The following is a 23189-nucleotide window of genomic DNA, read 5'->3' as shown; positions in this document are numbered from 1 at the left end:
TGTGTGTGTGAGTGGAGGAAAGGGATTGAAGTTTGGAGGACTTATCGGAACGCGTGTGCAACGTTTTGCCCCTTCGCTCCAACTGCCCCGTTGGCCTCGTTCCATCCAGACATTCGCAATTGTGACTGATGGCCAATAAATTTTTACAGTTGCACTGGACACGCGGACTTGGAGGAAGGGGAAAAAGACCGAGCACATGGAAATGAAATTTGGGTAGTGGGCTGGTGTTTCCTCTTGCTTTTTTTCGTATGGATAAGTCGATTTCTTTATATGCCAGTCAGGCGGCTCTACTCTACCTCGTCCTTCGTTTCTTCATTGGTTTTTGGAAGGAGGAGTAGAAATATTTCAAATTCTCTTGCTATTGATAATGGTGAAGGGCGTGGGCAAAAGGGGTAAGGATAGGGATAGGGGTTAGGGCAGCCAGCCACTTGTCATTGCCAGGGAGCTTGTCATTGAGGGCACATAAATTCATGTTCCAATTATCTCATTTGTCTACGCAGCAGCAGCAGCACAGCCTTTTGACATAACGGAAATGTGAGACCACAAGCGGACGCAGCGCAACAAGAAGAGATAGAGGGGGAGCCCATAGAGAGAGAGAGAGGGAGGGAGGGCAAGGCGATATTCTGTTGGGAATCAAGTGAGCAACAAAAAGAACAAAAATTGTCATCGATCCTCACAAACATTTCAATTCATTTCAATCTGTTTTACGAGTTCAAAGTTGCTCCTAGGTCAATATACCATCTCCCCCTCCCCCTCATCCAGAACTGCTAACAAGAATTCATGTTTGTGCTCCTTCATCTTCATCTGCTTCGCATCGTTTCTTATCAAGGCAAGAAGCAGAAGAAAAAAAATGTCAGCAAAGCATAAAATATATGCAAGCAAGTTGATAATGCTCGAGTGGGTGGGGGGCTGGTGGGGGAGGGGGTGGACAAGTACTACAACAATTGCGACGTCTCAAATCGAGAATCAAGACTCGAATCTTTTGAATCTCGCATCTCTCTCTCTCACTCTCGCTCCCAATCTTGACAAGCCTTAGCGCTATTCCTCCACTGCGCCTTCAATAATAATTTGCCCATGACTAATTGGATTTATTGGAATCGAATTTATTATGTTATGCTTATTTAATATTAAATTTATGCGCTGTTTATTTTTCGTGTTTATTTGTTGTTGTTGTTGTTGTTTTGCTTTTAATGTTAATCGAAAACCGAATTCGATTTCGAATCAAAACTGTCAGAACTGAGTTAAAGTGTTGGAAAGTTCTAAAATTCTCTTCCTTAAGAGAAGAGTTTTTAAGCAGTTCTAGGAAGATTAAAGAGAGAGGAGTCTCTTAGGACTCTCTTTCTTATCAAGAATTATATGAGATGGCAAACAAAAGGCTCTTTGTTTAGGCCTACTGCGACGATGGTGCACTTTAGCGCACCTATCGATCAAATTAACAAAACCTTTCTTACTTTCTTTAAAGGACTTTTAGAAATTGATTATATGTGATTATAGTTTCAGGTTACCCATTGGCCATAATTTATTGGGACTTTTTGAAACATTTCTTCAAATGCTAATAGAAAATTTAACAAATTTTTGTTCCCCTATTAAAACAATGAGATTTTGCATAGGGCTTCCACTTAGGTTCAAGGGAGCAGGACGTATTGAGCGTGTTTTGTAGATGAAAGATATTTGTTCTGTCTAGAAAGTTGCCTTTTGGCTTCCCGACATTGAGACAGTGCCAAGTGCCAAGTGGGATGTGGGAAGTGGAAGTGGGTCGTACATCGAGGCGCCGCTAATGACCCTAATAAACAGTTTTGTGGGCGCTACGCATACTAATGAGACAAACGGAACTAGCTGAGAGGAGAGCGGAAGTGGAGGCATTCAATCCAAATACAACCACCACAACTCATTGCCCATCCCATCCCTTCCCCTATCATGCCCTCCCGCCGCTGTCTTGCCAAACGATAAAATGCAAAATGTGGCGCAAAGTGCACAGACAACGGAACGTCAACACCTTGGTCTTCTTCTATGGGTAGGAAGGAGGACAAGGAGCTACCCATAACCACCATAAGGGAGAAAGGCATCTTCTTCTGAGCAGACCATAATGAGCAATCCATCTGGAAAACACCCGCACGTAGTTTAGTGAAATTTGTTCATTCTTTTAGTTCATCCTGACACCTTCACCCTTCTCTGCCCTCAACACCCCCCCTCACCCATCTGGCTGAGTCTGTTGCCCGAGTCCAGCATGTGTGGCTCGTCGTCGTCCTTGTCGGGGCTTAATAAATTGTTTGCCATTAATAACAATAAAAATAGATAATCTCCGTATAACAAATTAATGATGTGCCCAGCAAAATAGAGAGAAAGCGACAGAGACAAAGAGAGAGAGTGAGAGAGGGAGATAAAGAGACAAATAGTTATGCCATAAGTAGAAAAGGGATGCAACTAAAATGTTTGAAGGGTGGCAAAAATATGAATACACTTTCATCACTACACTAGCCAACACAAAAGTGTTTCAAAGGGATCGAGGGTATAAATACTTTATGCCCAAGGATACACACAAAGGACTATAACCTTAAACTGTTTGATTTTTATTTCTAAATTTGCGGAACCTTGCTCTTTGATCACGTATACGACATGTTGTCGTTTTTGTGGATGTTACCATGTTGTTTAGTGTTAGACCGGAACTTGATGTTCTAGTGACGTTTTTGGTGGTTGATGCCAAGTCAAAAGTCGAGCGGACTCGAGTCGAGTCGAGTCGAATCGAGTCGCGTCTCGTTACTAAATGTGGAAGTGGCACTTGCCACACCAGCAACAACTCCCCCAGGAGTCATGTAGTTGAGGACGGATTTGAAGTAAATTAAAAGTCACTCACACCAAACGGTCTATGTTGCCGCCACCACCCAGTTACCCGCCCAGCCAGCCACCCAAACCAACCAACCCCTCCCCCTTACAACAGTTTTCTGTTTTGCACTTGAGTTCATTATTATGATATTTGGTGTCAGCGCCCAAATGTCTGCCCAGCCCAGGCCGCATATTCTCATAGGGGCGTGGCAGCAGCCCACAAAACTCAATTATAACAATATGCTCTGATTTTCCTCTTCATACAAACACCGACACACACACACACACACACAGAGGGAAAAAAACACGCACACACACACAGAGAGACTTTTCAATTTGTTAGCTGCTACCTGCCCAACCTGTATTACTCTGGAGTTCGGGACAGCATCTCATCTGTTCATCACTCATAAACTATGGCCAATAACCATAACTATGAACTAATAAGGCTGATCAGACCATAGCATAGAATAGAAAACTGAATATCAAAACAAAGAAAGTGGAGCAATCTCTTCTCGGCACAACAGAAGATGAACAACAAAAAAAAAAAAACAAAAACCAATAAAATACCCGAACATCCCAAGGAAAATCATCAAAAAAGAAAAAGAAATGCTGCTAATCATCGCACAATGAAATAAATTACAAACATTGTTGCTCCAATCCGGCGGACTACATACAAGTTACAATTCCCTAACCTGCTGTGAAAATTGAAAAGCGTTCGAAAGCAAATAGAAAACGTAGGTTCAGGGCGCAAAGATTAACACCAACAAGAAAAAAAAAGAAGAAGTAAAAACCTAAAAACCGCTCTCTAGCTCCCGCTCCCGTTCCCGCTCCGAACTACTCCCTCCTGCTGCTTGGTATAAACCATTTTGAGTGTGAATAAATTAAGGCATCAAAAATCATAATACAAACGATCGGGCCACGATAAACACTTTGATTAGCAATGGACAACTGGGCAAACTCGATGGGGCTCCCGCTGCGAAATTGAAATGGAAGCGGCAGCATCATCATCAGCAGCAGCAGAAGCAGCATACCTTTAATAAAAAATCATGTTTCATATAGAATGATCGACCTTGGGATACCCTAAATATTAATACCATTTGATCTCTTGACTCCACTTTTTGGTAAGGGTATCAAATGACATAGTGTAGAGCAGCGGCAGCGGCAGCAAACACAACCAAAATGCCCATAATTATGACAATCATCTCTTTTTCTCGGTTCAACTTCAACTCCAAGTCAGTGGATGTTGTTGCTGTTGGGACCCTGTTTATGATGAAGCGTTAATCCCCATTGTTCGGCTCGTTTTGTGTGTTGGCTTAAGAATCTGTTACAGAAAACTTAAAAGCGTCGCTTTAATAACTTTATTGATTTCGATTAAGCGCTATAACGTAGGGTGAAACCATCCTATTGACTACATTGATGAATGCCAGCAACACAAAGAGAGAAAAAATCAAGGCATATCGATTCCCATAGACATTTCGAGACCGCTCAATGCAAAAAGGGATAAAAGCCAAAACTAAAAGTTGTAACTGAAGTAAGATTAGTCTTAAATGACAACTTAAACCATTAAGAGTCAAAGTGAATTCTCTTTGTATCAATTTCCATTTAGGACATTTGTTAAAAATTATCCTTTTCTGATTTCAAAATGATGGCAAAAGAACCTAAGAAGCCAGAAGATCTGAAATAATGAGCAATTCTTATGCCATTTTACAACACTAAGCATTCAAGAAAGAGAGCAACACAAATGAGAGTTAAAAGCCTGCCATATCTTTAAATTAAATTAAAATTATCCTTTTCTGATTCCCAAATGATGGCCAAATACCCTTAAAAGCCAGAAGATCTCTAAAGATGAGCAATTCGTATGCCATTTTACAACACTAAGCATTCAAGCATGAAAGAAACACAAATGAGAGTTAAAAGTCTGCCATATCCATGGTTTTATATAGCTTTTGTCATATATCCATTTCAAATCGAAAGCGCTCTAACAAGTCGACCAAATCCAATCAAATTTGAGCCCCCCAAAAAAAAAAAAGAGAATAAAATGGAAATAAAGAGAACTAGCCTAACAATAAACAATCAGAACACAAAGAATATGCTTAACAACATTATTATACTTTTTTCGTCTGATCTATGAAATAAAAGCTCATTTTGGTCAGTTGGCTCGGGTTTGTGGCCAAAGGGGGCGACGGGGCCAAAGGGGAATCCGTAAAATGATGAAACAAATCAACGAATTTTGTCTGGTCGAGAATAACAACGGCAACAACAATGGGCAGCAACAAATGAAAATGAAATATTTAATGAAAAACGTGTGAAGAATAGTTAAAAGCGGCCAATTTGATTTGCATCGAAAAGTAATTGAGCCACAAGAAAGTTATGAACGCGACGGGGGCACGAGTTTCTGACTTGAAAAACGAAAAAAAAAACAACACAGGTCCGGACCAAAGGGGAACTCGAAAAGAAATAATATTGTCTGATGTCCTTTAAATAGAAATTGTGTTTTTTTTTTAACTCTAAGATTAGTGCCTTTCGATTAGGCAAGTTTCGGTTCAAAAGGACACCTCAATTGATGTGAATCCGCTCCTGAATGTGTGTGTGTTCACCCTTTTTTTTTCAGTTTTCGAGTTCGTCGAGTTCGAGTTCAAATTCGAGAAAGAAATCTCCCCAAATCATGCCACAATTATTAAAATACATAATCGTAATAATCATATCAACAGAGGCAAACGCGGAAGAGGCAAAAGGCAACACCAAAGCGCGAACACTGAAAAAATTAATAAGCAATAAAATTGCCATGAAATGAACTCGAAAAATTCCCATGAAAGGCATCGAGGAGAGATCGTTTCGTTCGTTCGTTCAGTTGAGATCAACACAAGGGGACGGCACGCTGTGCAGTCGGAGTTGGAGTCGGAGTTGGAGACGGAGTTGAAAATGAAGTGGAGACCTGGACAAACACCAGTTGATGTTACCGGCTTAAAAAGTTTGAAACGGTTATTTCGATGAGTTGGAATTCGAAATGGGCAAATGCAAATTCAATTGACACTTGTCTGGCCTTCTGTTTTCACTTCGTTTAGAGGCACGCTTACTATTCCTGCAACGCTGATTATCCTTTCTTATACTCACCAAGTGGGGAGAGATCGAAAAAGAGAGAGAGATAGAGTTTAGGTGGTTATTTTCATCTCCAAATGCGTATGGAATGTAGAAGATGAAGTTTGAAACAGAGATTAAGTTTCTTTCATATCCAACTTCTTGCTTTGTGTTTACTTTGCATTCTTTTACCTTATAATTCCCAACCAGTTTGCGTTTAACCCTTTTACTGTGTGCCAATAATGACCCATCAAATCAGCAAGATGTCCTTGTTTACTGTTACTTTATTTTGTCTCCTCTTTTATTGATGACTTTTCCTAATGGTTTCTTAAAATGTTGCAAATGTATTTGTTTTGCCACATTTTCATGCAATTTAATTTCCATTTCGAATTTTACAACTTCCAATTGATTTGTTTATTAGATTGCTGGCCATTTGATGCCGTTGCATATTATTTTTAATAACCTTCAAAAGGACCCCTTCGGAAAATTCACCCACCGATTAACTGCCCATAAGGAAAACATATTTTGTTGTTCAATTTATGTGTTTATATATATTTTTCATGTCATTTTCATATGGTTTTTTTTTTCGTTCTTTTTTTCATATATATTTTTTGTGTATTTTTCCCTTTTTTTTTGTTGTTGTTGTTTGTTTGCTCTTTTATTGAATTTGTCTTTTGTTTCGTATTCTTGTTGGACAATAATTTGTTGTAAATACAATTGAATTAATGCAACTGGATTCGTTTTAGTTATTCGTTTTGCATTCTATAATTAATAGTTTTGTATTTTTGTTTTTCTTTTTTTTTATCATATATTCATTGTTTCATATTTTTTATACTTTTTATTCGATTTTTACAGCATGGGACAGAAAAAAAAAAAGTTGTTTTGCTTACTTAGGAATATGTATTGGTTGTGTTTTGTTGTTGTTGTTGTTTTTGTTTCTCTCTTTTTTTTGCTAAATTAAATTACATTTTATACACGCACACACACACACACACACACCTAAAAAAAACGGATTGACAAAAAAAAACTTAGTCTCTATTTATTATTACATATTTATTCATTGCCACACACACACACACACACTCGCACACACACACACATAAAATAGTAATTAATTAAAAATAACTCTAATTTAGTCTCTCATGGAACAATGTTTGCAAAAAAAAAAATAGGATAATAAATAATAATAATCACTTAGGAATATTTATAAAGTTTTAAATTGAGCAACAGCAAAAAAAAAAAAAATAATAATTCAAGAGAAGAGTGCAAAGAGAACAAAAGTTTTAGAGAGAGAGAGAGACAGAGAGAGCTAGATGAATGAGGGAAATTTACCCCCTAAAGTATGCAATAGACACTTTGAGTGTCGTTTTCTGAATGTTTTCTGAGCACTTTTGTTCATCAACAATATTTTTAATTAGCAAAAGTTAAAATTTTACTATATATATCTATTGCATACTTCAGGGGGCGTTTTCTTGTTGGTCTGGAAGGAATAGGAAATCCAAACAGATAACTATGCAATCTGATCAAACTCACATCTCAATGAAAAAGAGGAAAACCCTCCATAGTCTTCACTTTTAAGATTGCAAGAAGAAAATCCTGTAAAGGATTCCGAATTTTGGTGAATCGCCGAATTTCTTGCCTCCCCCTCTTGGCTCTCCTTCTCGTCCTTCACACTTGTTGTTCTTGTGCTAATGCTGAGCAAACTCAAACTAGGAACCCAAAGTAAAAACCAACCACAACAATCCAAAAACAAAAAAAAAACTCACAAAATATAAATAGTAAGTGAGGGGTAAGAACCCTCCTCTCACACCCACATTGCAAACGAATGCAATGTCTTTGCTTGATATATGTATGTATATATGTTTTAGCCTATATACTTTAAGATATATGTATATATACTATATATATATATATAGTCGTGTATGTGTTTTGTTTAACCCTGAACACTGGAGAGAGCGAATACCTACTAATTCGAGGGCATCCCTCACGTATTGTTAAAGAGCAGCGATTCAATGCTAAAGGGATTGCTCCGACGCATACTGATCGGCGAGGTTGTCTGATGGACGAGATTGGCGGCTGCCGCAGCAGCCACAGCCGCCGCCTGATGATGATGATGGTGGTGATGCTGACTGCTCTGCAGGTTGAGTTGATGGAAAGCTTTGGCGGGGAATAGCAGAGATTTTGGCGATGCAGCCGCAGCAGCAGCAGCAGCTGCAGCGGCAACGGCAGCCGTAACTGATGTTTCCTGTTGCTGTCCACCGCTGCCGCCACCAGCAGTGCCACCTCCGCTTGCACCGCCTTGCTGTTCCGCATCTGGATCACCATTGGCTAGCAGACCAGCAGCCGCTGCCACTGCTGCTGCCGCCGCTGCCGATGCTGATGCTGTTGGTGGTTGTTGTCCACCAGCCGCTGTAGAGGAATTTGGACTACCGAGACTACCGCCACCGCCTATATAGCTGCCAGCCCGCGAACTATCACCATCGGCATCATGAAGACCACCGCCGTGGAGCGATGATGATGATAAACCGTGATGACCACCGCCACCTAGACGCGATGATGGACTCACTGCATCACTGTCCATTTCGTCATCACTGTCAGTACCGCCGACCACATCGATTTGTATGCCATCATCCTCGAGATCGGAATCCGAGAAGGTCCCATTCGCTTTATGCTGTGATATGTATTCTGCCTTGAGAGCCTCCAAGTCCACAGTGATGCCCTTCGCCTGAAGTTTGCGGGCCTGCCTATCGATGGCCTTGGCCAGTTTCTTTCGTCGACGCGCTCTGCACGAGAAAAGAATGAACACGAAGAGGAAATACGTTAATTAAAGAGTCCAAAACCAAAGAATATATCCCTTCCATCTGGCTTTTCAGATCGAACCCAATAAAGGTCTCTCTATCGGATCGCAATTTCTTATAACTCTAGGCAAAACGCACCTCTCTTTGGCCTTCAATTCGTTGGGCGGTATGGGTTCGCCGCTGCATGTCTGCGGCTGGGCATTATGAGCTGGTCGTCCTGGTCCCTTTTTGGTATGCTCACGCTTCCGCACTTTGGCACGTCGATTCTGGAACCATACCTATCTGGAACAAAGCGTATAATCTCAGCAAAAGTGCAGACAAACAAACAAATGTTCCATTCCCTTCCCCCCGAAAAGTCACATGTGCATTTTTCTGTCAATTGCAACTAAACTCACCGCAACTCGTGATTCTTTCAAGTCCAGCCGCATGGCAAGTGCCTCACGCATGAATATATCCGGATAATGACTGGCTGAGAAGGCTCGCTCCAATTCCTCCAGTTGCCATGAATTGAAATTGGTGCGGGAACGTCGACGTTTGGCCGCGCTGCTATCGTCGTCTCCATCGCCAGGGAAGCCTATAAAACAAGAGGAAATAAGGATTTTGTGGTTGGGTGAGAAAAATGAAGTTATTAAAACAAATTAAGGCCAAGATAAAGGCAATAAAATGGACAAAAATTATACAGAAACTAAACACAAAACCCAGATACTCGGGGGAATGTTGAAAGGGAAGAGAAGGGATGGGAGGGTAGCACATTATAGTATTAGATATTCTTTTGGGCCCAAAATGCTGAAAACGCTTTGTTCTCCTCTCTCTCTCTCTCTCTCTCTCTCTGTTCTGCTCTACTCTACTCTACTCTAAAAAGCCCATAATTAAGTGTTGGTAAATTATTGAAATTAACATTCGTACATTTCATTTACACATACATACATAAAAAAAAACATAAATATTCATAATCATATATTTCAATTACACACCAAACGAGTAGCCAGCAACGCCCCCTTCACCCTCATCACCATCACCATCCCCCCCCAACATTTTAGTCCGGTTCTTTGGTCCCAAACAATTTAATTACATTTCTATTTGTGCCCATGTCCATGTCCATATCCATGTCCATGTCCCAGGATGCAGACGCAAAACCTCTACATGTGTATATAGTTTTCTACATTTAACTTATACCGCCATAAAAAGGGGCGTGGCACACACACACACACACACAGACTTATAGTGGAATGTTATATGCAAAAGCCGAGCAATTTATCAAATTAAGTCCGATCAAAAAACCACAGAAAAGAAAAGGAATCGAGGCAGGCAAAAGGTGTTGGAGGTTAGACCAGAAGAGAAGGAGTGGAAAAAGGTATCATTCAGTGTGAAGGGAAAGAATGGGCGGTCTGCATAGAAGGCAAGGGCATAAGGCTAAGGTGCCAAAACAATGCCGTCCATTTGGCTAGAAACACACTGAATAAATAGATTAGATAACTGATCGATAAACAAAATCTTTGTGAACTTATTCACTTTCACTTCAATTACAATTTGCATTCACTCTCATTAAATATACTCACTTACAGTTAATGTGTAATTTGTTTGGCGACACCTAAAATTGAATATGACTACAATTTTTGGACTTACATACATACATACATACAAACGTCAACTTTCGTGTAATGCTAATCATATACAGTTAATCACTGACAATTGGTCATGCCCTGTTTCGTCCCTGGTCCCAAAAGTCACTCTTTACTCCACCTCCTTTACGTGTAATGAATGGTTTAAGTGCACCTAATTATGTGTACAGCGGTGTAATGCTTTTGAGCAACACATAAAAAACTCGTTTGTTACCCACCAAAAAAAAGGTAAAGTGGAGAGTCGGTGTGTGCGAGTGTGTGTGTTAATAACTCAATAACAACACCAAATACACAACAATAATAGAGACATTAAATGCAAAGCGACAAACGGCAAATAGCAAACAAAATGCAGGGCCAAACCAAACGCAGTTTCAGTATTATTCATTGTTGCCACATTTCAGTCGAGCCTGTGTGTGTGCAGCGTGGGCGTAGACCTGCACACACACACACAGAGAGAGAGAGAGAGACACACAAAGTGCATTCAAATGACTTAATAATAATAGACCAATGTCCACCACATGGCAACAGTGGCGACAGTGACTGCAACTGCAACTGCATCTGCCACTGGCCACTCACTGACTGCCTGCCATGCCACACATAATTCATGTTCCTTTTCATTTTTTCCATTTTTAGGTATTGCTTTTTTCTGTTTGTTTGCAAGATAATTGAAATTTATTATGATTATGGCCGTGCAGAGAGTGCAATGAGAGGCCCCCAAATCACTTAATGCAATTTGGCAACATTGCAAAAAAATGTCTTCTAACCTTTAAATGAATCGAAACCAAGGGACCAGACTGTGAGCAGGGCGGGACCAGGGGCCAGGGGGTGGGTTCTCGAAATCACAGGAAAATGAAAACGACTTGTGTGCATGCCACACACAATATATCAAGGGAAAAGAATGAATCCACATTCCATGGCATGTTAGTTTCATTTATATCGGGCGTCAGACGGGCAATATACACAGCACCCTATCCCAATCCTGGCCCAACCCCTACAAACTCAAGTCAACATTAAACTGCTCACGTAAGCCTCACTTGCTTCAAGCGCAAAGGGTGAGGAGCCAAGGTGGATTCGGTGGTGATGATAGTGGTGGTTGGGGTGGTGGTGCCACTTAAGTCATAAAAATCAAGTCGAGTCGCAACATGAACACGAGCCAAATGGTGGACATAACAACAAGAAGAAGTAGTAGGTTTGGGTTATTGGCCCATAATCCGTAAACCCTTTGTTAATTGACCGACGGCCGGAAGTAAGGAAACTTGTAGAAACTTTGAAGATTCATGAATCATCCATTTATCCGTTCGTTCGCTCATTCATTAATCGATCATCGAAACTTAACTTAGTAGTAAGTTCCAAGAAAATCACATATCCGTTTTTTATTCACACCAAATGCATTCGGAATTTCATTCACTCTATTGGAAAATCTCATTAGCCAGCGGAAATCTATTTTCTCTAAAATCTATTGATAAGACAAACGAATTCTATTTGCCAACGTTACCATCCATCATCATCATCATCATCAGCTTTAGCATTAGAGTTTTGGGATACTTTTCATCAATATGGGAGATCTACTTCCGTTTCATAGGGCGGAAACACACCCACCTCTCTCCACCGCCTCTTATGGATATCTTCCGTCTGGCTTCAGACTCTTCAACTTTAATAAATTCATTAAAGAGGCAAAAAAAAAAACAAAAACAACAATTGCCCAGAGGTGGGGAGTAGTGGGAGAAGAGGTAGAAAGGTAGAAAATTTCAAAATGGCTACCAAAAAAGTCAGAAAATAAAGAATGAAAATCGCATGATAAATGATTTCGATCGCTTTATGACAGTTTCTTCATTTCCGGCATGAAATGAGCAAAAAAAAAAAGGCAAGAAAAGGAAAACGTACCACATAACAATAATGATGATAATGTTGTGGATGATGATGATGATGTACCACCCACCCCAGCACCAGCTCCAGCTCCAACACTCAGGAAGCCCCTCCTCTTGCCACCATTACAAACGAAAAGGCGAACGAAGAGTTGAGCTTGCAACACTGTTGAGTTACATGTCAACCGTGCTGCAGCAAAATGATTAATGACATTGTGTGTGTCTGCCCCTGCCACTGCCCCCCCTTGATTCTGCCTACACCCACACACACACACATACACGCAATCTTCGATCTGACATCTCTCTAATCAAATTGAATCAAATCAAAATTAATAATTACTTTTGGAAAATGGCGCAGAGTGAAACGATTCAGTCGAGGGTCGGACTTACCTCGTTTTGTTTGCCGTTTTGTAATTATGAAAATAAAAACCGCATATACCCACACACACACACACACACACTCTGGTAAAGGGTATACAAAAAGAGAGGGAGAGAGAGAGAGAGAAAATGGGAAGTAGGCGCGTTTTTCTCCTTCAAACTATTGCCAATTAATTAAACTGTTTGCCGCAGTTTATGTCGCTGGCTCAAGAAAGGAGGATGCCAGAGCAAAAAGGCCACGCCTACATGCATACGCCCCAAGACGTAGAATTCGATATATGCATTATGGCCATTATAATTACAACTCAACTAGCCATCATTTGTTAATGTTAATTGGTCAATGAGCTACACGCTGGTTGGTTGCCACTTACTCGCTCGCTCTCTCTCTCTCTCTCTTGGACTCACTCTGAATGTGCCACAAAGAGTGGCAATTGCGGCTCGAAAATGATAAGTCATCAATTTTGTTTTTTAACCAACTTAATACTTAGCTTAAGAGGAGCAACCTTCAAAGATGACCAAAATACGCACTTCAACAAGGATAAAAGGAGAACGAAGAGAACGAGAAAGCCTCGATATGGAATCACCATTTAGCCAATTCAAAGATTGAGTTATTAAGGATGGACTTTAAGATGGCCTTAACTGAAATTGATAGAGTCCTTGTAGATCTAAATTGATCATTTCCTTAATACTTGGCAATTGCAATTGGCCATCTTCCCACTGAATTCTGAAGAACATTGTATAGTTTATTAAAGGCAAACAATTAGGACTTTACAACACTAGACATTGTAATGAAATAGAGCCCATAGGAAACGATACTTAATCGACTAATGAGAGAGCCATTAAAACCCTATTAACCCTTGAAGCTCATATTAATTGGCATTATAACAACTTTTATGAGATATTTTTAGTATTTAAAAGTCGGATTTCATCAAAATTTAATAATCATCTAGGGCCTAGATTAAAAATATAATGTTAAGTTGTCGATATCTTTTAAAGTTTTCGCATACTTTGATCTTATTGTCAATATTTCATCTATTTGGACTGTAGGTTTCTTTCTTTGTCCAGACCTTCGATTCTAATAACGACCTTCAGATATCATTTCAATAATGTCCACGAACAGAAGTCACAGCAGGTGGCCCCACTGTAGCTTCTCTTTTTATTTTATGTTTAAATCATTTTGCTCTCCATTCACAATTCTCTCGCAACTCAAACTACTTTGTATGCAAAAAAAAAAAAAAAAACGAAAACAAAAACAAAAAACAATCGATTTTCTGTGTTTGCTTGTAGATAGATTTTTTTGTTTCTTTTTTACATAATAATCGTTTACTGATTAGCTAAATCAATAAATATGTTTTGTAGGTAGCAAAAGTCAGAGGCAAAAACGTAACAAAAAACACCAGCCAAATCCATTTAGTATGGGGCTAATTGAATGAATTAGCATATATTGACTATATATAGATAACGATGCCGGGCAGGAAGAATAGAAATGGCACGTATGTATGTACGTGTATGGCTTGTAAGTAGCCAATGATGGCGCTGACCTCCATAGTCGTCCCATTCCCAGCCCCCCAACCCCTCGTGATGCTGCAACACAATTCGCATCTTCATCATTATTGACTGACGCCATTAAAATGCGAAATTTGAAATGCGGCGCGTGTTTCGTGTAGGTTGAATCGAGATAATTCATTTTTCAAACCAAAAAAAAAAAAAGCTAGAGAAAATGCCAAGCGAAAGCCAGCGAGCAAATTGATTTCATGGGAAATATATGCTGCGAATATTATGAATTTGATGGAGGAGTAGGATGATTACAACATCCGAAATATTAGGTAATGGGTAATGCACGTGTCGACGATTAACAAGCGACCAATTGAAACAAGTGGAAATGAAATGCAATTGCATTCCATTCAAATTCTAATGAATAATTAATTAATCAATTGGAAAGTAATTTACTAGGCAATTGAATTGAGTTAATTCTATAAAAGTGTTTTCTGCTTTTCAATCTCAACTGAAAAGTAATGAAAGACAAAATGAATCCTAAAAAATGTTAAAGAATCAGTTCTTTGCAAGGAACTTCTTCTCAGCTGGTGACCCCGACTTGAATGTTTCTTATTGGCTAGAATCTTTCAACTTACCTCCATCCTCATTGGATCCCTCGCTGGGCGGTCCTGCTGGTGGCAAACTCTGACGATTTCCAATCATCAGACGATGCTGAATCGTTGCCACCGTGCTGGCCACAGCAGCCGCCGCTGTTGTTTGGACAGCGCTAACATTTCTCAATGCCGCCGCACTTAATCCCGTTAGATTGGCGAAGGCATTGCTAGCATTGACCGCCGCCATTTGTGTGGCAGCGGCTGCAGCTGCCGCTGTTGTCGCGGGATGACCACCGCTTGTACCACCGGCCGTGGCCTCGAATCGCGGACGTCCCAGAAATGGACCGTTGGGTCCAAACACGCCGGGCACACCGAATTGCAGGAACGGACCCCATGGCGGTACACGTACACCGCCCGGTGCCAATTGGGCAGCGGCGGCATATAACTGCAAAGCAGCCGTCGGATGCAGACCCTCCGACGGCATTGCCGGCGATGATGAGGAGGCGGATGAGCTTAGAGAACGTTGTTGTTGTTGTTGCTGCTGTTGCTGTTGATGATGATGCAGCGGCAACTGCGGCGGCGGAGTGGCGGGTGATGCCAAATGTGGATTCTCCTCGTTGTGGTTTTGGTTATTATTATTATTGGTATTGTTGTTATTGTTGTTGCTGCTGCTGCTGTTGCTGTTGCTATTATTATTATTATTATTATTATTGTGAATATTGAATTGAAACTTTTTGCTATCAGCTGGTGGAGTTGTTGTGCTTGATCTTGTTGATTTTTCCGCTAATTGTTGCTCCAAAACCATTATGGCTCCATGGAATTGTTGTAATTTGTTGTCACACACAGCACATTAACACACACGCACACTTACACACACACACAGCACCACAGCAAACACATGCACAAAAAGGCTCTCGCAACTCGCTACCGATCAGAGCAATAAACAACAAAAAAAATAGTTATGCTTAAGAAGAGTAATTTACAGTTAAAGTTCTTCTTCTGCCGTTTGTTTTAGGTTTTGCCGTCGGCCGGCTTTGTGGACTAAATATTAAGTAACTAACTAACTGTTTGGTAGTCAGTAGTTATGCCAGGAATCGGCATGGTCGTTGTCGTCGTTGTTATTGTTGTTGTTCCGTTGTCGTCGTCTTACGATGGCAGCGAGGAGGTGAGCTGCTGAGAGGGAGAGCGAAAGCCGCGCGCAGCAGACGCAAAGATACACGCTAGCGTTCGCAATGAAAATTCAATTTGAACTGAGCCAGCATTGACGACTCGCCAAGCGAGGAAACCGAAATAAACCGAATAAACCGAAATTAAAAAACTGCAGCAGGCGGGAGATGGCAGAGACAGAGCGACAGCAAGAGCGAGAGAGCAAGCGTTGTAGCAAACATAAAGCCAGAGAGCGAGTAAGCGAGAGAGAGAGCGCGCGCGAATGACCGTAGCAGCAGCAACCACCTTAACATGATAGTAGCAGCAAGCGGCAGCAGCAGAAGCAGCAGCAGCAGCATTTGCTGCAGAGGGTTTGATCGTGTGTGAGAGAGAGCGAGTGGGAAATTCATCAAAAAGCAACAACCACTTAATTTTTATATGCGCTGTTTCAATTTTGATCAACTGAGTAATTCATTTGAGCGGTCTCTCTCTCTCTCTCTCCGCTCTGTCACCGACTGCTGTGTGTGTGTGTGTGTGCATGTGTCTGTTGAGTGTTTGGCCATTTTCATAATGGTGTCTGGCTGTTAGAGTGAGACAACTAGCTAACAGTTGTCCACTTTCATTGGCTTTTGCAGGAATACTGGGAATTTTGTTTGTTTTCCAGCGCCATTGCAAAAAAAAAAAAGAAGCAAAAAACAGAAAAAGACAAGATTTAACACGAAGCAGAAAAAAAGTAGCAGAGGAAAATCAACTTGAAGAATATTTCAATTTTCTTTCACATAAGGAGCTTGGAGTCTCCTTCTCCTTGGGGCGGAGTTAATGTTTGGTAATAGTTGGCCAAATCTACGTTAACAATTGTTTAAATTAATTAAAATTGATTTTGGCAATGGAAAACCAAATTGCTTTTAATTTGTTAAACATAAACGGCTCGATTTCTTCTTCAATTCCTGCGCATGAATCATTTATATCATTAGCAGCGACGGCGAGGAGAGTCTCCGATGACGGCGACGTCGATGGCGCTGCTGCTGGCAGCATATCCATTTAACCCATTTACACAGCATCCCCTGCCCCCCAATGCATACTCCCACACTTGGCTGGCAGAGCAATCAATGTCATTGTCCATAAAACAAACAAACCCCTTGCCATGCCATGTGCCATGTCCCTTCCGCCTACACTCTGGCAGGTTACTTAATTGCTCTGTCCTTGTTCTCTCTCTCTCTCTCTCTAGCCTCACTTCGTTTCCTATTTTGGGTGCCTTCGTCTACCTCCTTTCTCTCTCTCTCTTTTTCTCTTACTCCTTTGTTGCCCCTCTTGTTGGCACATGTGCTTTACGTCTTCCACTGTTGTGTCCTGGTGTTAATTTTATTAATGACATACAACAGCCACTGGCCGAAGCACTCCCACTCCATACCCGCCCACCGCAACCCCCATCCCCCCACACACACATACATTTTTCATCCATCCAACTTGTTAATCAAATTTCCATGCATACTCGTATACCCCCAAAACTTAATTAATTCTGGGCTACAGTCTGTGGATAAAGTTTCCATACCTTTTGCTCCAACGAGAGGAAAAAAATGAGAAAAAAAGAAATCAAAATGGCTGCCCTGCGGTGGCTAAAGAGAAACCACCACCTGCTTTCCTCCGCCCACCACACCTGGACGACCTCCACCCGCCCTCTCTTCTATCAGTTTTCCCCCTGTCTTCCTTGTGCCCTGCTCTACTTCTCCTTCGTTTTTCCTGCAAATCAAATGAATGAATTTTAATTATTTTTCCTTTTCTCTTTTTACTTACTTTTTACAGGTAAGTACATACATACACACACACACACACATGCATAGGAAGGAAAACTTCATCAAGGGGGAATTCATCTACAGGCGGAAATAATTTGAGCAACAACTTGGCAGTTTTGCACAACTTTTCTTTGGGGAGCACCAAAGGAGAACACACCGACTTATGTGTGTGTGTGTGTGTCTGTGTGTGTGTACTTGTCATGTGTGGTGTAGGAGGCTTTTGGGATTTACATTTCGTATATAATAGCAGAAGGGAAAGACAAAGAGGACAGATTGTTCCTATCAAGTTTCCTTAATACTTAATTTAGGAAAGCGAATTTTCAAATATGAATAACTTTTCTCAACAAAATATCCTTAGAAAAAGGACAAAAAGAAACGTTGCAAAAGAAAATTCTAATTATTCTTAGCCTTATGTATCATTACAAATGTCTCTTCTTCTTCTGTGCCATCTGTTCAAACATATAGCAGATCCAAATGCTTCAGATTGAGGATAAGAAGACTTTCACTAATTCGAAATTTCTTAGAAGGATATTAGAAGGAATTCTTTAACATATTTTCCAAGGATTTAATCATTTTTGTAGCCATTATTTAACAACATTTATTAATAATTTAATTCAATAATTTATTGCATATAAAATGATTTGAAAATTGAAAATATCCCAGCTAAAGAGCAGGGAAATATAGTTTATATGGGGAAATTTGTTTGTTTTTGTTTTTCCTTCAAGTGGGTGGGTAAAATACCCAGAGAGACAGAGAGACAAGTCGAAAAGTATTCAAAGTGGTTTGTCTTGAACAAAATGGCTGTTTGTCTGTTTGATTTTCTTGTCAAATGTCAGTGAGATACCAAAGAGAAAGAAGGAGATAGATAGAAAGAGAGAGAGAGAGAATCAAATTTACTAGTTTCATATTCATAAGAAGATTAAATATATAAGTTATTCCTAAACACATGATTCATTTACTCAAATTTTGAACAGTTGTGGAATGTATTAAGAGTCGCGAACCTCGAACCATAAACCTCAACTAATCGAACCATTTAATGACCATGTTAATTGCCCATCAGACAGACAGATAGACCATAACCATAATGTCAACCGCAACTCATCACATGATTGTTTTGCATCACCACCACCACCACCAGCAGCAGTACCACTGCCACGCCCACATTTCTATTTGCGTGTGTGTGTGTCGATCGTTTTGTTCATTTATTTATTCACTGATTCATTCATTCAGTCATTTAGATCAACAGATGCACCGCATCCTTGCCTTAATTTGTCCCAACAAATGTAACAACTACATGTGTTGCTAATTTCTGCCAGACACGCCTACTTTTTTTTTTTTTTTTGGGCATACTCCTCACTCCTCCCTCCGAACATACCAACTACTGATGAAGTGAACCAGCAGCAACAACCCTGACTGGGTTCCCATCCCATCCCATGACATGCCATCCCATTCATGCGGCGCAAAGTCAAGTTATATGAAAATTATGGCAATTACGTTAAGCAGCCATTTATTTTTATGAGCCCCCACGAATTATGAATAATTGCGCCTGTTGTGGCAAAAATGGAAAAAAAAAAAAAAAAGAAAAACAAAACAGAAATATAAGAAAATGCCCAAAAATTTCACTCAAATTTCCCATGTCAAGGCGTTTGCTTTACCCTGTATCCATTCTACCCTCTTCCCCATCCCACTAAAGTTGGATGCATCATCCTACCTACACTTTGATTTCGATTGAAGTTTTCATATCTGTTTTTCATGATGATGGAACATCTCTTTGGCATTAGTTGTGGGTGCGTGAATTTGTCATTTGGCTAATAAAATTGTCATGACTTGGCACGCATCAAGCAATAGACAGATTGGAATCACTATTACGCACTTTTCTATACCCATTACCCTAGGAATAAATGGTGAATAGTTTGTTCACTTGCGTTTCCTTTTCACTTGTGATCGTTCGTTTCGTTTCACATGGCGTTTGCCAACACTGGTTAATGAAATGATCAAAGAGATCATTAAGTAAACAAAACTATTCTCATTTCAAAAGGAGGGATCTCAATACAAAGAAGATGTTGTGGTCCATCCAATTGGCATACTTAGAGATTATAGTAAAGGGTAGCGCCGAGTCAGCATTCTGAAGTCTTTTGTTTTGTTTTTTGGCAAGGATGAAAACAACACCAATTGACATTCATTGGCTAGTTTGATGGCCTCCTTTGTCTGCCGAACAACGCCTTGTCTACCCACTTAGCCCCTCGGCCCCACTCCTGCACTTGCCCACGTCTGCACCCCGTCTGGGGTAATACCCACAATCGATGATGCTGCTCTTTTGGTCCTTTTCTTAGCCGTTTCGATTGATTTTTCTCTTAGCATCAACTTTTGGCTTGTGGCTTCTGGCTTTTTGGCACCCCTCTTAACAATGGGTGGTGTCCTTGTTGTTATTTGGTTTGGCGGCAAATAAATTACATTGTAATTTGTGTGAGAGTATGTGTGTGTGTGTGTGTGTGTGGGTGGGTGGTTGAGTTGGCGTCGATATCCCCCCTTATTCCATCATCATCATCACCGCTTCTGGTCCAATCTCCGGCTAGACCGGCTGAGGGCCAACCCTCAGCTGGCAGCTTTTGTTATGGGCTCGTAATTTGATTTCGAGTGGCTTTTCTTTTTGTTGGCCCACCGCTTTACGCCCACCGTTTTGGCCGGTCCTTACCCTCTACCTCTTCCCTCAAACCCCAACCCCTAACACCCACCCACCCTGTCTGCCAGTTCTGTCTCTAGGCCAGGCAGCTAGCTAGCTCATTTAAAGTTGATGGTGTGTGAAAAAATGTGAACAGATTGTTATGTAATTGAGTTTTTAGGCAGCCGTTTTGAGGTCGCCTTTTGTGGCCGCCAAGCATCTCCCATCTCTCAGCCTCGCCTCGACTCTGTGGCCATTCCAGTGGGCATGTCCTTGCCAAAAATTTCAGTTGTTGTCGCATTTTGTTACATTTATTTGTCGCTTGATTTGATTTCCTTCTTCTTTTTTTTTTTTTGTTCGTCTTCTCTGTGCCCTCGTCTCGTTTGTGGTTTCTATTTGCCATATGAATTCCATTGCCAAGAAGGCAAGGGGACGAATGGACCGGGAGGTTGGGCCAGTGGGGAGTGGCAATAAGTTGGCCGATTTGTGTGGTTTACCATGTTAGCAAGGTTATGAGGTTGCTGCTCAATGGTGGTGAGTTGCCAAGGATCATTGATTTAATATGTTGTAATTAAGGTAATCAAAACCGAAAGTCAAATGTTGACCACATTTTATCCTGCAGCTAGAGAGACGAAGAAAGAAAGAGAAAGAATGGAATGGGATGGGATGGGATGGGATGGGTTGGAGAGGTCGGAAGGCAAAGTCAAATTGGAATATCATTTCACTCCCTCGAAAATACTTTGGACGATGCTTATCCTCATTGTGCTCATCCTTGGAACATATATATCTTCTAATCTTATCGTCTAGCTGGTATAATAAGTTCAGCAAGTTATTTAAAGGGGGTTTCCCTTATTTAGCCCTAGGTTTTGGTTAGTCCTGGAATTTAAGAATGAAGTAGAGAATTTCGAAGAGTTCATGAAATATATTCAGACCTGGTTTCATTTCGTTTTTAACGAGGCTTTACTTTGAAAAGCCTTGTCCCTTTTTACTTTACAGTTGTAATTCTCAACTAGTTTTGGCCTTTGATTAAAGATTTCATTCGGGTTAAGAATCTTTCGCATTTACATTGTTATCTTTGTTTTTCTCCTTTTCTCTTCTTTATTTAGGAAAATTAATTGTTGAGACATTTTTGATTGTGATGATGATGAGATGCAGTTTTATATTTGGCCAAATCATCGAGATCATCAATGTGTGAACCAAGCCGACTGGTTATGCCACATTGGCTACGCCTTTTCGTTGAACTGAGAGCTGAGGTAAGGTTCTGTTTCTGTTTTTGGTTACAAGATGTGGTAGATCTGTGAGATGGTTGAGTTTGGTAATCCTCCATCCACGTTCTTGACTCTTGTACTGCTTCTTATTAGGCTTGCATTAAAACCCAGCAGGGTTTTCACACCTTTGCGCCCCACTGCGCTGCGTATACCTCAGTGGAAATGCCGACAGAAGGGAGAGACGCACGCAGAAGGAGGTAAAGTAGAGTCACTGTCAGAAACAGAGTCAGAGTTGGAGTTGGAGTTGGAGTTGGAGTCGAAGTTGAAGTCAGCGCACGCGCGGCACAATCAAATTCAAATCACTTTGCATCTTTGAGATCTCAATAAAAAAATATCTCTTACCTACACAATTCCCCTACCAATTTACATCCATTCCATGGGCCTGGTTGGTTGCCGTTGACTTTAATTGTTGCCGCAGGAGCATTGCTCAAATATTAATTGGTTTTTGTCTGGAGAATTGTGAAAGACGGAGGAGGAGACAGAGAGAGAGAGAATTCAGGATTTCTGACTAAAAGGTAACACGGAACGAACGTTGTTGAGTGTTTTGTTGTTGTTGCTGTTGTTGGTGGTGCTGCAAAAATTAATTACGATATCATGATTTACAAAATTAGCCGCAAATGGCGCGCGGCCTTTTTTTACCTTCTCCTTTGGGTCGCTTTTTTTTCTGTTTTTGGATTTTGTTTGGGTTTTTTTCTTTGCGTAGGGGCTTAGGCGTGGCAACAGCCCACATATTATTTTCCTTTCCTTTGTTTTTCCAAATTTGCTTTGCGTTTGCTGATTAAGTCGACAAATGGGCGTGATTAGGGCACAGACACAGGAAGGACACCAAAAAAACAAAGGGAACCAGACCCAATTTCGTCTGCTGGTGCAATTAGGATCACTAAGATGCCCAATGACAGTAGCTAGAGAAGGAAGGAGCATTAAGTACTGCTCTCTAACCTCATTGGGATGCAACAGGGCAATCGACTGACTGACCCAAACCGATTCCCCAACAATTCTCATAAAAATCTCATCTCGATCCCATCTGGAGCAGGCAACCATAATGGCAATTAATGCCACCTGATCGGCCTTGGGGCATCATGCGTTTCCGTACTCTGATGCTCCACATGCAACAACAGTAGTTGAATTCCACATTGTCCGCCACGCCCACTGGGAGGAGGCTGCAGGCATTGCCACTGTTACAATTTTTGTCGCTTTTGTCGGGGTAATTAACTTGGTTCGGTTTGGTTTGGTTTGGCTCTTGGTGTTTTTTTTGTTGCCTCTGCTTTGGCCCGGTAGACTTTCTGTTTTTGCATATGTTGGCTCTTTGTATTACGTTTATTAATGCCATCAACGCCCTAACCCCAGCCAGGTACCAGCCACGCCCTCTGACTCCCTTAAGCCTGGCCACATGGAGGTTGACAACTCAATTCGTCGTCAAGTCGTCGTCTTCTTCGTTGCTCGTCATCAGCGACATCAATTAAAATGATTTTTTTCTGTCCCCAGCTAACAGTAAGTAAGCAAAAGAAACCGAGGTGACGACATTCTGATATCCTGGATTATCATCGTCTTTGTATCTGCATTTTATCAGATTTAACTTGGTCTTGAGTTAGTTGAGATTTTTGAACTATTTCCTCGTTTGGTTTAGACTTAAGATCTGGAATCAATTATAAGAAAGAGATTTACA

General features: G+C 40.8%; 1 protein-coding gene across 1 annotated transcript; it reads right to left on the bottom strand.

Moving 5' to 3' along the window:
* Positions 1-7822: 7822 nt before the first annotated feature.
* unc-4 lies at positions 7823-15914 on the bottom strand. The gene is made up of 4 exons (XM_068302725.1): positions 14697-15914; positions 9095-9273; positions 8838-8977; positions 7823-8684 (listed from the first exon to the last, which is right to left on the bottom strand). Exons 1-4 carry the CDS (start codon positions 15457-15459, stop codon positions 7886-7888), a joined length of 1881 nt encoding a protein of 626 aa, XP_068158826.1. The 5' UTR covers positions 15460-15914; the 3' UTR covers positions 7823-7885.
* Between the last annotated feature and the right edge of the window lie 7275 nt (positions 15915-23189).

Source organism: Drosophila tropicalis, unplaced genomic scaffold, assembly GCF_018151085.1.
Source record: "Drosophila tropicalis isolate 14030-0801.00 unplaced genomic scaffold, ASM1815108v1 contig_158, whole genome shotgun sequence".
Taxonomy (NCBI): domain Eukaryota; kingdom Metazoa; phylum Arthropoda; class Insecta; order Diptera; family Drosophilidae; genus Drosophila; species Drosophila tropicalis.
The sequence above is the reverse complement of the archived record's forward strand: the minus strand, read 5'-3'. Positions and strand labels throughout refer to the sequence as shown.